Source organism: Procambarus clarkii, chromosome 81 (assembly GCF_040958095.1).
Source record: "Procambarus clarkii isolate CNS0578487 chromosome 81, FALCON_Pclarkii_2.0, whole genome shotgun sequence".
In the NCBI taxonomy this organism is placed as follows: domain Eukaryota; kingdom Metazoa; phylum Arthropoda; class Malacostraca; order Decapoda; family Cambaridae; genus Procambarus; species Procambarus clarkii.
In genome coordinates this window covers 25,172,429-25,184,928 of record NC_091230.1, presented here as the reverse complement: position 1 = coordinate 25,184,928, position 12,500 = coordinate 25,172,429, and the positions used below count along the sequence as shown (strand labels likewise).

The window sequence follows — 12,500 nt, the reverse complement described above, 5'->3', positions numbered from 1 at the left end:
TTGTCTGCCCTGTCAGGGAGGCCTCTCACCCGCCGCCGCCCATGACAGCCTACTCGCTCACGTTATTAGCAGCTGTAGTAGTTTTTGTGCATGCCACAAGCCAGCCATGACAGCCGCCTCGTTCACGCTGGTATAGTAACCGTAGTAGTTTTTTTTTTATACAAGGTTTCAAGCCAGTCATTCATATTTAGTTGAAAATACTGATAAACCCGTGACTGTGTCGTGGAGCTGGGAGCCCATTGGGCCTCTCTCAGTGTTTAACGAGGGTGTGTAGTTATTAACGAGGGTGTGGTTATTAACGAGGGTGTGTGGTTATTAACGAGGGTGTGTGGTTATTAACGAGGGTGTGTGGTTATTAACGAGGGTGTGTAGTTATTAACGAGGGTGTGTGGTTATTAACGAGGGTGTGTGGTTATTAACGAGGGTGTGTGGTTATTAACGAGGGTTTGTGGTTATTAACGAGGGTGTGTGGTTATTAACGAGGCTGAATGTTTATTAACGAGGGTGTGTGGTTATTAACGAGGGTGTGTGGTTATTAACGAGGGTTTGTGGTTATTAACGAGGGTGTGTGGTTATTAACGAGGCTGAATGTTTATTAACGAGGGTGGGGTTATTAACGAGGGTGGGGTTATTAACGAGGGTGTGTGGTTATTAACGAGGGTGTGGTTATTAACGAGGGTGTGGTTATTAACGAGGCTCAGTGTTTATTAACGAGGGTGTGGTTATTAACGAGGCTCAGTGTTTATTAACGAGGGTGCGCTTATTAACGAGGGTGTGTGCTTATTAACGAGGGTGAGGTCGTTTAAAGATGGCAAATGTTTACGAAAGATGACTGTTTAACGAGGTCGTAAGCATTTAAAGAGGGTGTTTAACGAGGCTGAGTGTACGAAGAGAGTGAATGAATAACGAGTGTATGACCAGAGTGTAAAAACAGTGTGAGCACATTAACAATTACTAACAATGAGTGTATAATCTCCCACGTAAAAAGCCTATAATGTTGAACACTTCATTGTATAATCCTCACTTAGAATAATCCTGGGTCCCTGCCCTGACGTTGATGCTACATTGGAGGCCTGGTCGACGACCGGGCCGCGGGGTTGCTGAGCCCCGGAATCACCTCAAGGTATTACCTGAAGGTACGTCAGCTGTAGAGGGCAGGAGCTCACTGAGGGCTGGGAGACATAGACTTAACACACATTTTAACACATTCCCAATTACTCATTTGTTATTAGTGGTTGACGTTCAGCTGGAGAATTATTAAGGCCACTTCACAACTGTTCACTTGGGAAGTTCACATGCTGAGTGAAGAGAGTGAACACGAGGGTGAACAAGATCATTGTAAAGCTCATGTACCAAACACAGTCACGTTCAGTAGAGTATAACTGGACGTTTAATATGGTGGTGTATAATAGATTATAGATGATATAAGTGTAATAGATGACTACGTACTTATCCTGAGGTTATCTTGAGTTGATTTCGGGGTTTTAGTGTCCCCGCGGCCCGGTCCTCGACCAGGCCTCCACCCCCCAGGAAGCAGCCCGTGACAGCTGACTAACTCCCAAGTACCTATTTACTGAAAATTAGAAAGTAGCAAGAGTTACTATTGAATTTGGACAAACTGGAAAAGGTTTTGTATTTATGTTGCAAAGATAACCTAACCTTCCTAGGCCTAATGTACGCTATATGAGGCCTAATAATAGTACATATATGTGCTATAATAGGCCTAGGAATATTTAAAGTTTGATTTTTAGCTTTATTTTGGGGGCTTTATAAAGTGAATAGTACCACATTTAACTATCTAATTGCCTGTTTGTACTATGATGTACATAGTCACTAAGAAGTACTATCTAAACAGATTGGGTTGAGTACTTGCCATCATAGCAAGATTAAACAAATCAACACAAGAAAGAATCTTGCAAACTTTTGGAAAAAAACAAAAAATGTCTACAATATTTTTTGAGGACATACAACAAAAAGTAAAAAAAAAAAATGCGACATGAAAAAAAAATATATATATATATACATATATATATACAATTGGTGTAGACGAACGAATTTGGAAAGGCAATCATGCGTTTGTGACATGAGGCTTAACCTGTCCGGTGACAGACAGATGAAGGCTCGAACCATGCGTACTGCTGCAGGGCTGGAGCTGGCGTCCTCAGCACCCGACCCTACAGCCCACTAAGTCATGACTGAGAGCACTACGACCACAGTACAAATATGGGAAAGACTTCCTTCAATTCCCATAACTTCCCTTCAAATGTCAGCAAGTTATGTTTTTTTAATGACCCATGTTGGGACCGGGGGAGCCGGTCGGCCGAGCGGACAGCACGCTGGATTTGTGATCCTGTGGTCCCGGGTTCGATCCCAAGCGCCGGCGAGAAACAATGGGCAGAGTTTCTTTTATCCTATGCCCCTGTTACCTAGCAGTAAATAGGTACCTGGGTGTTAGTCAGCTGTCACGGGCTGCTTCCTGGGGGTGGAGGCCTGGTCGTGGACCGGGCCGCGGGGACACTAAAGCCCCGAAATCATCTCAAGATAACCTCAAGATAACCATGTTGGCCAGAGCAAAGAGTGTGTTTGATGCTGTAAAGTTTGTGGTGTTGTGGTGGTGGCAGATTATCTGGCTGATGAGTCCTCGACATTCGGGAAAATATCATTTTGCGATCAGGAGAGAGTGGAGGAGAGGAGGAGATGACCCCTAGCACTGCTGAGCCTAGCGAGCGCCAGGCGCTGGGACCCTGGTTAACTGTGGCACTCCCCTGGGAAGCTGTGGAGCCGTGTCAAGCTCATATGGGTGGCTGGTGTTTCTCGTAAAAGAAGGGCAGGCAGACCCTCCCCCCCCCATACCCACACAACGTAAGGGAACACTGGTACCCCACAGTGTACCACAACACTGGTGTCCCCCAGTGTACCACACAGGTACCCACAGTGTACCACACAGGTACCCACAGTGTACCACACAGGTACCCCACAGTGTACCACAACACAGGTACCACACAGGTACCCCACAGTGTACCACACAGGTACCCCACAGTGTACCACACAGGTACCCACAGTGTACCACACAGGTACCCACAGTGTACCACACAGGTACCCACAGTGTACCACACAAGTACCCACAGTGTACCACACAGGTACCCCACAGTGTACCACACAGGTACCCACAGTGTACCACACAGGTACACACACAGTGTACCACACAGGTACCCACAGTGTACCACACAGGTACCCACAGTGTACCACACAGGTACCCACAGTGTACCACACAGGTACCCACAGTGTACCACACAGGTACCCCACAGTGTACCACACAGGTACCCACAGTGTACCACACAGGTACCCACAGTGTACCACACAGGTACCCACAGTGTACCACACAGGTACCCCACAGTGTACCACAACACAGGTACCACACAGGTACCCCACAGTGTACCACACAGGTACCCCACAGTGTACCACACAGGTACCCACAGTGTACCACACAGGTACCCACAGTGTACCACACAGGTACCCCACAGTGTACCACACAGGTACCCACAGTGTACCACACAGGTACCCACAGTGTACCACACAGGTACCCACAGTGTACCACACAGGTACCGCACAGTGTACCACACAGGTACCCACAGTGTACCACACAGGTACCCACAGTGTACCACACAGGTACCCACAGTGTACCACACAGGTACCCCACAGTGTACCACACAGGTACCCACAGTGTACCACACAGGTACCCCACAGTGTACCACACAGGTACCCACAGTGTACCACACAGGTACCCCACAGTGTACCACACAGGTACCCACACAGTGTACCACACAGGTACCCACTGTACCACACAGGTACCCACAGTGTACCACAACACTGAACGACAACTTGGAGGGAGAGCAGTGTTGCCGACGCCAGGGCAACGACAACACACGCGGAAGTGTTGCCAGGGCTGGGCGGGGCCGGGCCAGGCCGGCCTCCATATTACTCTCTATTTCCCCTATTTTCCCTACATCCTATGGCTCTTACTGTTCATTTCTTTTAGTGTTCATTTCCCCATCTGGCCAGACGGGAGCTGCTGCGTTTAGCGAAGCTGGGAATGGCTTGGAAAATATATTCCTGCACTTCCCTTCACATTTGCCCCATGATATGTCAAAGGTGACTTGCTTGGAGCCAGGTGTGTGGGTAAGGGGGGGGGGCGGCGCATGGGGGTAGCAGCCCCCCCCCCCACCTTCCTCCTCACTCAAATCACAATATGTCAATAAGACCTTCTATCTGTAATCTCATCTGGGGGTTCCTGCCTTCTTAAACCCTCATTTACCCAAGGACCTTAATTGCCCCTAAATGGTTCTTTTGAAGATTTACCTATTGTCTAATGCTGTTTGGGTGATGTGATACAAAGGAATGAGTTAAGAGCGTGTTATACTCATGAGCCCTGAGTGGGGGGGGGGTGCAATAGAACACGGTGGAGCCCTGAGTGGGGGGGGGGGTGCAATAGAACACGGTGGAGCCCTGAGTGGGGGGGGGTGCAATAGAACACGGTGGAGCCCTGAGTGGGGGGGGGGTGCAATAGAACACTGTGGAGCCCTGAGTGGGGTGCAATAGAACACTGTGGAGCCCTGAGTGGGGTGCAATAGAACACGGTGGAGCCCTGAGTGGGGTGCAATAGAACACGGTGGAGCCCTGAGTGGGGTGCAATAGAACACGGTGGAGCCCTGAGTGGGGGACATAGAAAACGGTAGAGCCCTGAGTGGGAGACATAGAACACGGTGGAGCCCTGAGTGGGGGACATAGAACACGGTGGAGCCCTGAGTGGGGGACATAGAACACGGTGGAGCCCTGAGTGGGGGACATAGAACACGGTGGAGCCCTGAGTGGGGGACATAGAACACGGTAGAGCCCTGAGTGGGGGACATAGAACACGGTAGAGCCCTGAGTGGGGGACATAGAACACGGCGGAGCCCTGAGTGGGGGACATAGAACACGGTAGAGCCCTGAGTGGGGGACATAGAACACGGTGGAGCCCTGAGTGGGGGACATAGAACACGGTGGAGCCCTGAGTGGGGGACATAGAACACGGTAGAGCCCTGAGTGGGGGACATAGAACACGGCGGAGCCCTGAGTGGGGGACATAGAACACGGTAGCAGGAGTGCAGAGGGTCATCGGTGGCGTTATTGAGCTCGGGGTGGCGCTGCTGCTGGCGGCGGCGGAGGACATTAATAACTTGTGCCGCGGGATCTTGGACCTTCCTGCCGCAGCCCCCCCCCTCCCCCCTCCCGGTTCCACCGTTACACCAAGCACTATGTAAACACCTGGTCTCCAGTGCCTTTTTGGTTAGGAGTGGCGGAGTGTAAAGGATAGGTGGGTGGGCTGCCGGGTGGCGGGGAGCTTAGCGAAGTGCAGGAGCCGCCGTGACGGACGGACTGGGCCCCTTGTGGAAGGTGGTCTTCGGCTGTCCTTGTGGAAGGTCTTCGGCTGCCTTTGTGGAAGGTGGTCTTCGGCTGTCCTTGTGGATGGTCTTCGGCTGCCTTTGTGGAAGGTCTTCGGCTGTCCTTGTGGAAGGTCTTCGGCTGCCTTTGTGGAAGGTGGTCTTCGGCTGTCCTTGTGGATGGTCTTCGGTTGCCTTTGTGGAAGGTCTTCGGCTGCCTTTGTGGAAGGTGGTCTTCGGCTGCCTTTGTGGAAGGTGGTCTTCGGCTGCCTTTGTGGAAGGTGGTCTTCGGCTGCCTTTGTGGAAGGTGGTCTTCGGCTGCCTTTGTGGAAGGTGGTCTTCGGCTGCCCTTATGTAAGGTGGTCTTCGGCTGTCCTTATGTAAGGAGGTCTTCGGCTGTCCTTATGTAAGGAGGTCTTCGGCTGTCCTTATGTAAGGAGGTCTTCGGCTGTCCTTATGTAAGGAGGTCTTCGGCTGTCATTATGTAAGGAGGTCTTCGGCTGTCCTTATGTAAGGAGGTCTTCGGCTTCCCTTATGGAAGGAGGTCTTCGGCTGCCCTTATGGAAGGAGGTCTTCGGCTGTCCTTGTGGAAGGTGGTCTTCGCCTGCCTTTGTGGAAGGTGGTCTTCGGCTGCCTTTGTGGAAGGAGGTCTTCGCCTGCCTTTGTGGAAGGAGGTCTTCGGCTGCCTCTGTGGAAGGAGGTCTTCGCCTGCCTTTGTGGAAGGTGGTCTTCGGCTGCCTTTGTGGAAGGAGGTCTTCGCCTGCCTTTGTGGAAGGTGGTCTTCGACTTCCCTTGTGGAAGGTGGTCTTCGGCTGCCTTTGTGGAAGGTCTTCGACTTCCCTTGTGGAAGGTGGTCTTCGCCTGCCTTTGTGGAAGGTGGTCTTCGGCTGCCTTTGTGGAAGGTGGTCTTCGGCTGCCTTTGTGGAAGGTCTTCGACTTCCCTTGTGGAAGGTGGTCTTCGGCTGCCTTTGTGGAAGGAGGTCTTCGGCTGCCTTTGTGGAAGGTGGTCTTCGACTTCCCTTGTGGAAGGTGGTCTTCGGCTGTCCTTGTGGAAGGAGGTCTTCGGCTGCCCTTATGGAAGGAGGTCTTCGACTGCCTTTGAGGCTACGGAAGACTTCGAGTATTATGCTGCTGTCTTTATGATGGATGGTTGAAGACCTCGGAGCTCTGGGCTACCAGGAATGCTGGACTGCGGGCTCTGGTCCTCTGAACGCGACATTGGACTTTAACACCACCAAGAGTAGAAGTGTAGCGGACATGGAGTAGCATGAGTCCGGGCCAGAGTTATAATCTAAGGGAAAGGTGTTGTGTGGGGGGGAGGTGGAGAGGTTGCAGTCTCACGGTGATGTCACAACATGACCAATGTAACGTACCGCCTTGAAGCTGCGTCTGTGTATGGTCTGGGGGTGTGTATGAGGAGGTGATGACACCACGTGTGTCATGGGTCTGTGCTCCAGCTCACAATTTACATACAAAATATATATATATATATAGACCTTTTGAGAAGACTGCGTCTGGCAGGGGAGCTGCCGTGTGGGGAGTGGGAGGTTGCGCCCGATGTTATCGTACGGCACGAGGTACTTCCAGGTCAACCAGATGTTGACCTCCTGGAAGATGTATATTTAGTCGCGGTTATATTTAATATCTGCAGCAACAAATAATTTACGAATGTGATGTTTGATGGTAACAATAAGAGTGCAGCGTGGCCACCTCTCACTTGAAGAACACCGTCCCCGCTCCAAAGCTTAAACTGCATTAAAATAGTAATGATTAATAGGTAGGAGTGGTCCTTGAGGGCGTTGAGGGGAAGCTGGGAATGTGTACTATTTACACCATCAACGTAATGACCCCGGGGGCAAGGAACCAGCTCTACCCCCCACCACCAGATCTATTGCTGCCCAGTTATCTCTCGAGGACTGGGTCACACTTGGAGGAGCAGCAGCCTTAGGAGGCGGAGGAACGGTGTCCGAAGGCCCTGGAGGAACTAAGAATATGATACAATTAAGGAACAATCACTTAGTGGTTGTGTTGGAGGATGAAGCTGGACATGTTTTGAACACGTCCAGTCAGGGTGAATAATGATGTGTCCCACTGTAACCCCCATGTGTCCCACTGTAACACCCATGTGTCCCACTGTAACACCCATGTGTCCCACTGTAACACCCATGTGTCCCACTGTAACACCCATGTGTCCCACTGTAACACCCATGTGTCCCACTGTAACACCCATGTGTCCCACTGTAACACCCATGTGTCCCACTGTAACACCCATGTGTCCCACTGTAACACCCATGTGTCCCACTGTAACACCCATGTGTCCCACTGTAACACCCATGTGTCCCACTGTAACACCCATGTGTCCCACTGTAACACCAATGTGTCCCACTGTAACACCCATGTGTCCCACTGTAACACCCCCCCCCCCCCCCCACGTACACCGTGTATATATTATTTTATTATTTATTTAATTATTAAACAGTTAATGAGCTCCGAAGCACCAGGAGGCTGTTTATAACAATAACAACAGTTGATTGGTAAGTTTTCCTGCTTGTAAACTGTTTAATAAATGTAACCAAAGCCGTCATAGAGTGAGGAAAGATGTACACGTTCGTAAGTACTTGCGTAACTGCTTCGTGAATCTGGCACCAGAACCTCGTACCGAAAGGTCTGAAAAGTGTAATGTCTGGACGGTTAAAAACGTCCAGTCCTGGTAGGCTGTCAAGCTCACGATACCTAGAGCAGCAGGTCAGCCATATATATGAAGCCTTGTGCTTCTTTATGCTAGCCTCGGCCAGAGCCTATCTTGAGATCTTGAGATGATTTTGGGGCTTTAGTGTCCCCGCGGCCCGGTCCTCGACCAGGCCTCCACCCCCAGGAAGCAGCCCGTGACAGCTGACTAACTCCCAGGTACCTATTTACTGCTAGGTAACAGGGGCGTTCAGGGTGAAAGAAACTTTTGCCCATTTGTTTCTGCCTCGTGCGGGAATCGAACCCGCGCCACAGAATTACGAGTCCTGCGCGCTATCCACCAGGCTACGAGGCCCCTAGCTTGAACCGAGCATTATGGCAACCCGTCCTCTGGAACAGTACCTCACATTTTGGCGTATAACTCCCCCTAAGGGGGAGCCGGTCGGCCGAGCGGACAGCACGCTGGACTTGTGATCCTGTGGTCCTGGGTTCGATCCCAGGCGCCGGCGAGAAACAATGGGCAGAGTTTCTTTCACCCTATGCCCCTGTTACCTAGCAGTAAAATAGGTACCTGGATGTTAGTCAGCTGTCACGGGCTGCTTCCTGGGGGTGGAGGCCTGGTCGAGTACCGGGCCGCGGGGACACTAAAGCCCTGAAATCATCTCAAGATAACCTCAAGAAGGCAGGTTCAACAGGAGAACTTTGCTGCTCTCACTTCTGAACTATTCTGCTCACGATTGAACTTCATAAACAAATGGGACGAAGCTTGAAACTTCCCAAAACGTTGTCACCAATGCCACCAGAGCATTAGATGGGGAGAACTGTGGGTTACCTGATCAACCAGGCTGTGACTCATACGTCAGGCTGCGAGCAGCCGCGTCCAACAGCCTGGTTGATCAGTCCGGCAACCAGGAGGCCTGGTCGAGGACCGGGCCGCGGGGACGCTAAACCCCGGAAGCACCTCAAGGTAACCTCAAGGTAAGGTACCCTCTTTAAGGCAAGAGGAACCATGGAATTATATAGAAATAATTTATATGTAATTCACTCAGGAATGAGCGGTGAGTTCCTCTACATCCAGCAGGGAATATCTCCTGATGGATGTTCTTTCATACACTTATACATAAAAATTTACTAAGAAAATGCTAAAAGTAAGAACGATGAAATATAATACAAATGTTACCCCCTATGGAATGATAAGCGTCATTGTAACCGTCATTGTAATGGTTGTAACCTAATTGTCAAGACAATTAGGTTACAACCATTCCCGAGCCTCACTAGGCTACCGTCAATGTCAATGGTAATCACTCTATAAATAATGTATGTAAACACCAAGTCAAATGTCACGAAATCCTCTGAGAACACAAATCAAGTAGTTCACTCACTTCGTAGTTGTTCCAATTTATGCTCTTCACCAAGTCGTTTACGGTCAGCTGTGGTATTCGTAATATTCATAATTTTGCTAAACTGAGAATATTGGAGAACGTCACAAAATTCGTCAGTGAAGCACTTGTTCCGGAAGTGTTCGAACGTCATCAGTTGTGAGTCGTGTGTAAACCGTTCTTCATTCATAAACAGTTGGGGGGGGGGGGGGGTTGGCTGGTGGATGGAATCACAACCCGTCCTCGACTCAAGTCCATTACATCCAGCGGTCGACCCCACAGACGCATTCATAAATTTTAACATGCTGTTCATTCAAAACGGGAATTTTCTCAAGTATAAATTAATATTATAATATATTAGCATATTGTGCATATATAGGCATAGGTTAGGTTAGGTGTTTAGGTTCTGTTGGCGATTATTTGTATTTGTAGTACGTGGGTGAAGCATTTATAGCGTTGTGATTCGAACAAAATTCGTCAGTGAAAGCACTTGTTCCGGATAGTGTTCGAACGTCAGCAGTTGTGAGTCGTGTGTAAACCGCTTTTCATTCATAATCAGGGGGTTTGGCGGGTGGATGGAATCACTTTTGGATCTTTGTTTTGAAGTACGTGGGTGAAGCATTTATAGAATTGTCGTTCGAACAGAGGACGTGAGCGAAGCACTTGTTCCGGAAATGTTCGGACGTCATCAGTTGTGAGTCGTGTGTAAACAGGTTCTCATTTATAAACAGGGGGTTTGGCGGCTGAATTAACGAGCTTGGATCTTTGTATGCGAGGACGGGCTGTATCAACAACCCGTCCTCCCAGAGTCTCCGCAATTTTGTCAAACGTAGACAAAATTTTGTATCTACTAGACTGAAGGTTAGTGGTAAGAGTAGAGAGTAGATAAAGTAGTAGAAAGTTGACAATATGGCAAGCGGTTGAAAGTAATCGTAGGTTAGTGTTGACGGAGATAACACGTCTTGACGGAGATAACACGTCTTGACGGAGATAACACGTCTTGACGGAGATAACACGTCTTGACGGAGATAACACGTCTTGACGGGGATAACAAATCTTGACGGAGATAACACGTCTTGACGGAGATAACAAGTCTTGACGGGGATAACACGTCTTGACGGAGATAACAAGTCTTGACGGGGATAACACGTCTTGACGGGGATAACACGTCTTGACGGGGATAACACGTCTTGACGGGGATAACAAGTCTTGACGGAGATAACAAGTCTTGACGGGGATAACACGTCTTGACGGAGATAACAAGTCTTGACGGAGATAACAAGTCTTGACGGGGATAACAAGTCTTGACGGGGATAACAAGTCTTGACGGGGATAACAAGTCTTGACGGAGATAACAAGTCTTGAGGGAGATAACAAGTCTTGACGGAGATAACAAGTGTTACAGAATGTAGGTAAAAAAAAAATTATGACTAACAAGCAGCGGATCCGGAGTAGCCTTGACCTGCCAGGCTGTCTTGACCTCTGGCGGTCAAGACGACAGTTTCATTACCCTGAGACGCTTGCTTGTCTCACAAGAGGGCAACCCTCATTGTTTACGGCTTCTGCAGTTTGCATGCGGTACTCCTGAGCTGAGTGGAGGTGCTATGTTGCCTCTCCTGGTTATCTTGAGATAACCTCAGAGAGATAACTCTCTCTCTCTCTCTCTCTCTCTCTCTCTCTCTCTCTCTCTCTCTCTCTCTCTCTCTCTCTCTCTCTCTCTCTCTCTCTCTCTCTCTCTCTCTCTCTCTCTCTCTCTCTCTCTCTCTCAGGTCAACAACACACCACTAACGAACCTTTACACTGGGTCATGCGTTGAAAAGTAATTAAAACGAGAAATCGCTAAGCTAGTGTAATTACGGCACTTAAGTGGCCTGTGATTGCCTGCCGAGAGCTGGGATAGGGGGGGGCGGGGGATTAGGATGGAGTGAAGGAACGAGACCTAACCAACTGGACCATCGGGGATCGAACGACGAACATGCAAGAAGGGAAGCCGTTGCGGCTGTTAGCTGTTTCGTTATTAGGACCACTTGTACTGAGAGGGACGTATTTGCTTGTGGCTCGTACAGCAGCAGGGGGGTGAGTGGTACAGCAGCAGGGGAGTGAGTGGTACAGCAGCAGGGGGGTGAGTGGTACAGCAGCAGGGGAGTGAGTGGTACAGCAGCAGGGGGGTGAGTGGTACAGCAGCAGGGGAGTGAGTGGTACAGCAGCAGGGGAGTGTGTGGTACAGCAGCAGGGGAGTGTGTGGTACAGCAGCAGGGGAGTGTGTGGTACAGCAGCAGGGGAGTGAGTGGTACAGCAGCAGGGGGGTGAGTGGTACAGCAGCAGGGGAGTGTGTGGTACAGCAGCAGGGGAGTGTGTGGTACAGCAGCAGGGGAGTGTGTGGTAGCAGCAGCAGGGGAGTGTTGTGGTACAGCAGCAGGGAGGTAGTTGGGTACAAGCAGCAGGGGGTGAGTGGTACAGCGCAGGTAAGTGAGTGGTACAGCAGCAGGGAGTGGTGTGGGTACAGCAAGCGAGGGGAGTGTGTGGGGACAGCAGCAGTGGGAGTGAGTGGTACAGCAGCAGGGGAGTGGTGTGTAAGCAGCAGCAGGGGAGTGTGTGTACAGCAGCAGGGGAGTGTGTGGTACAGCAGCAGGGGAGTGTGTGGTACAGCAGCAGGGGGAGTGAGTGGTAAAGCAGCAGGGGGAGTGATGTGGTACAAGCAGCAGGGGAGTGGAGTGGTACAGCAGCAGGGGAGGTAGTGGTACAGCAGCAGGGGAGTTGTAGTGGTACAGCAGCAGGGGGAGTGTGTGGGTACAGCAGCAGGGGGAAGGGGTAGTGGTACAGCAGCAAGGGAGTGTGAGTGGGTACAGCAGCAGGGGAGTGGAGTGGTACAGCAAGCAGGGAGTGAGTGTGGTACAGCAGCAGGGGAAGTGATGTGGGTACATGCAGCAGGGAGTGGTGTGTACAGGCGCAGGGGAGAGTGGTGGTGGTACAGTCAGCAGGGGAGTGTGAGTGGTACAGCAGCAGGGAG

General features: G+C 50.5%; 1 protein-coding gene across 1 annotated transcript in view; it reads right to left on the bottom strand.

Annotated features, from left to right (window-relative positions):
- Nucleotides 1-12,500, bottom strand: part of LOC123753055 (uncharacterized) — a 37,130-nt gene that overhangs the window by 16,905 nt on the left and 7,725 nt on the right. The window contains exons 2-4 of the mRNA XM_069315579.1: nt 6,920-7,030; nt 6,032-6,527; nt 5,322-5,798 (exon numbers count right to left, since the gene is read on the bottom strand). Coding sequence (XP_069171680.1) covers nt 5,322-5,798; nt 6,032-6,527; nt 6,920-7,030 — 1,084 coding nt within the window. The remainder of the gene's footprint in view (nt 1-5,321; nt 5,799-6,031; nt 6,528-6,919; nt 7,031-12,500) is intronic.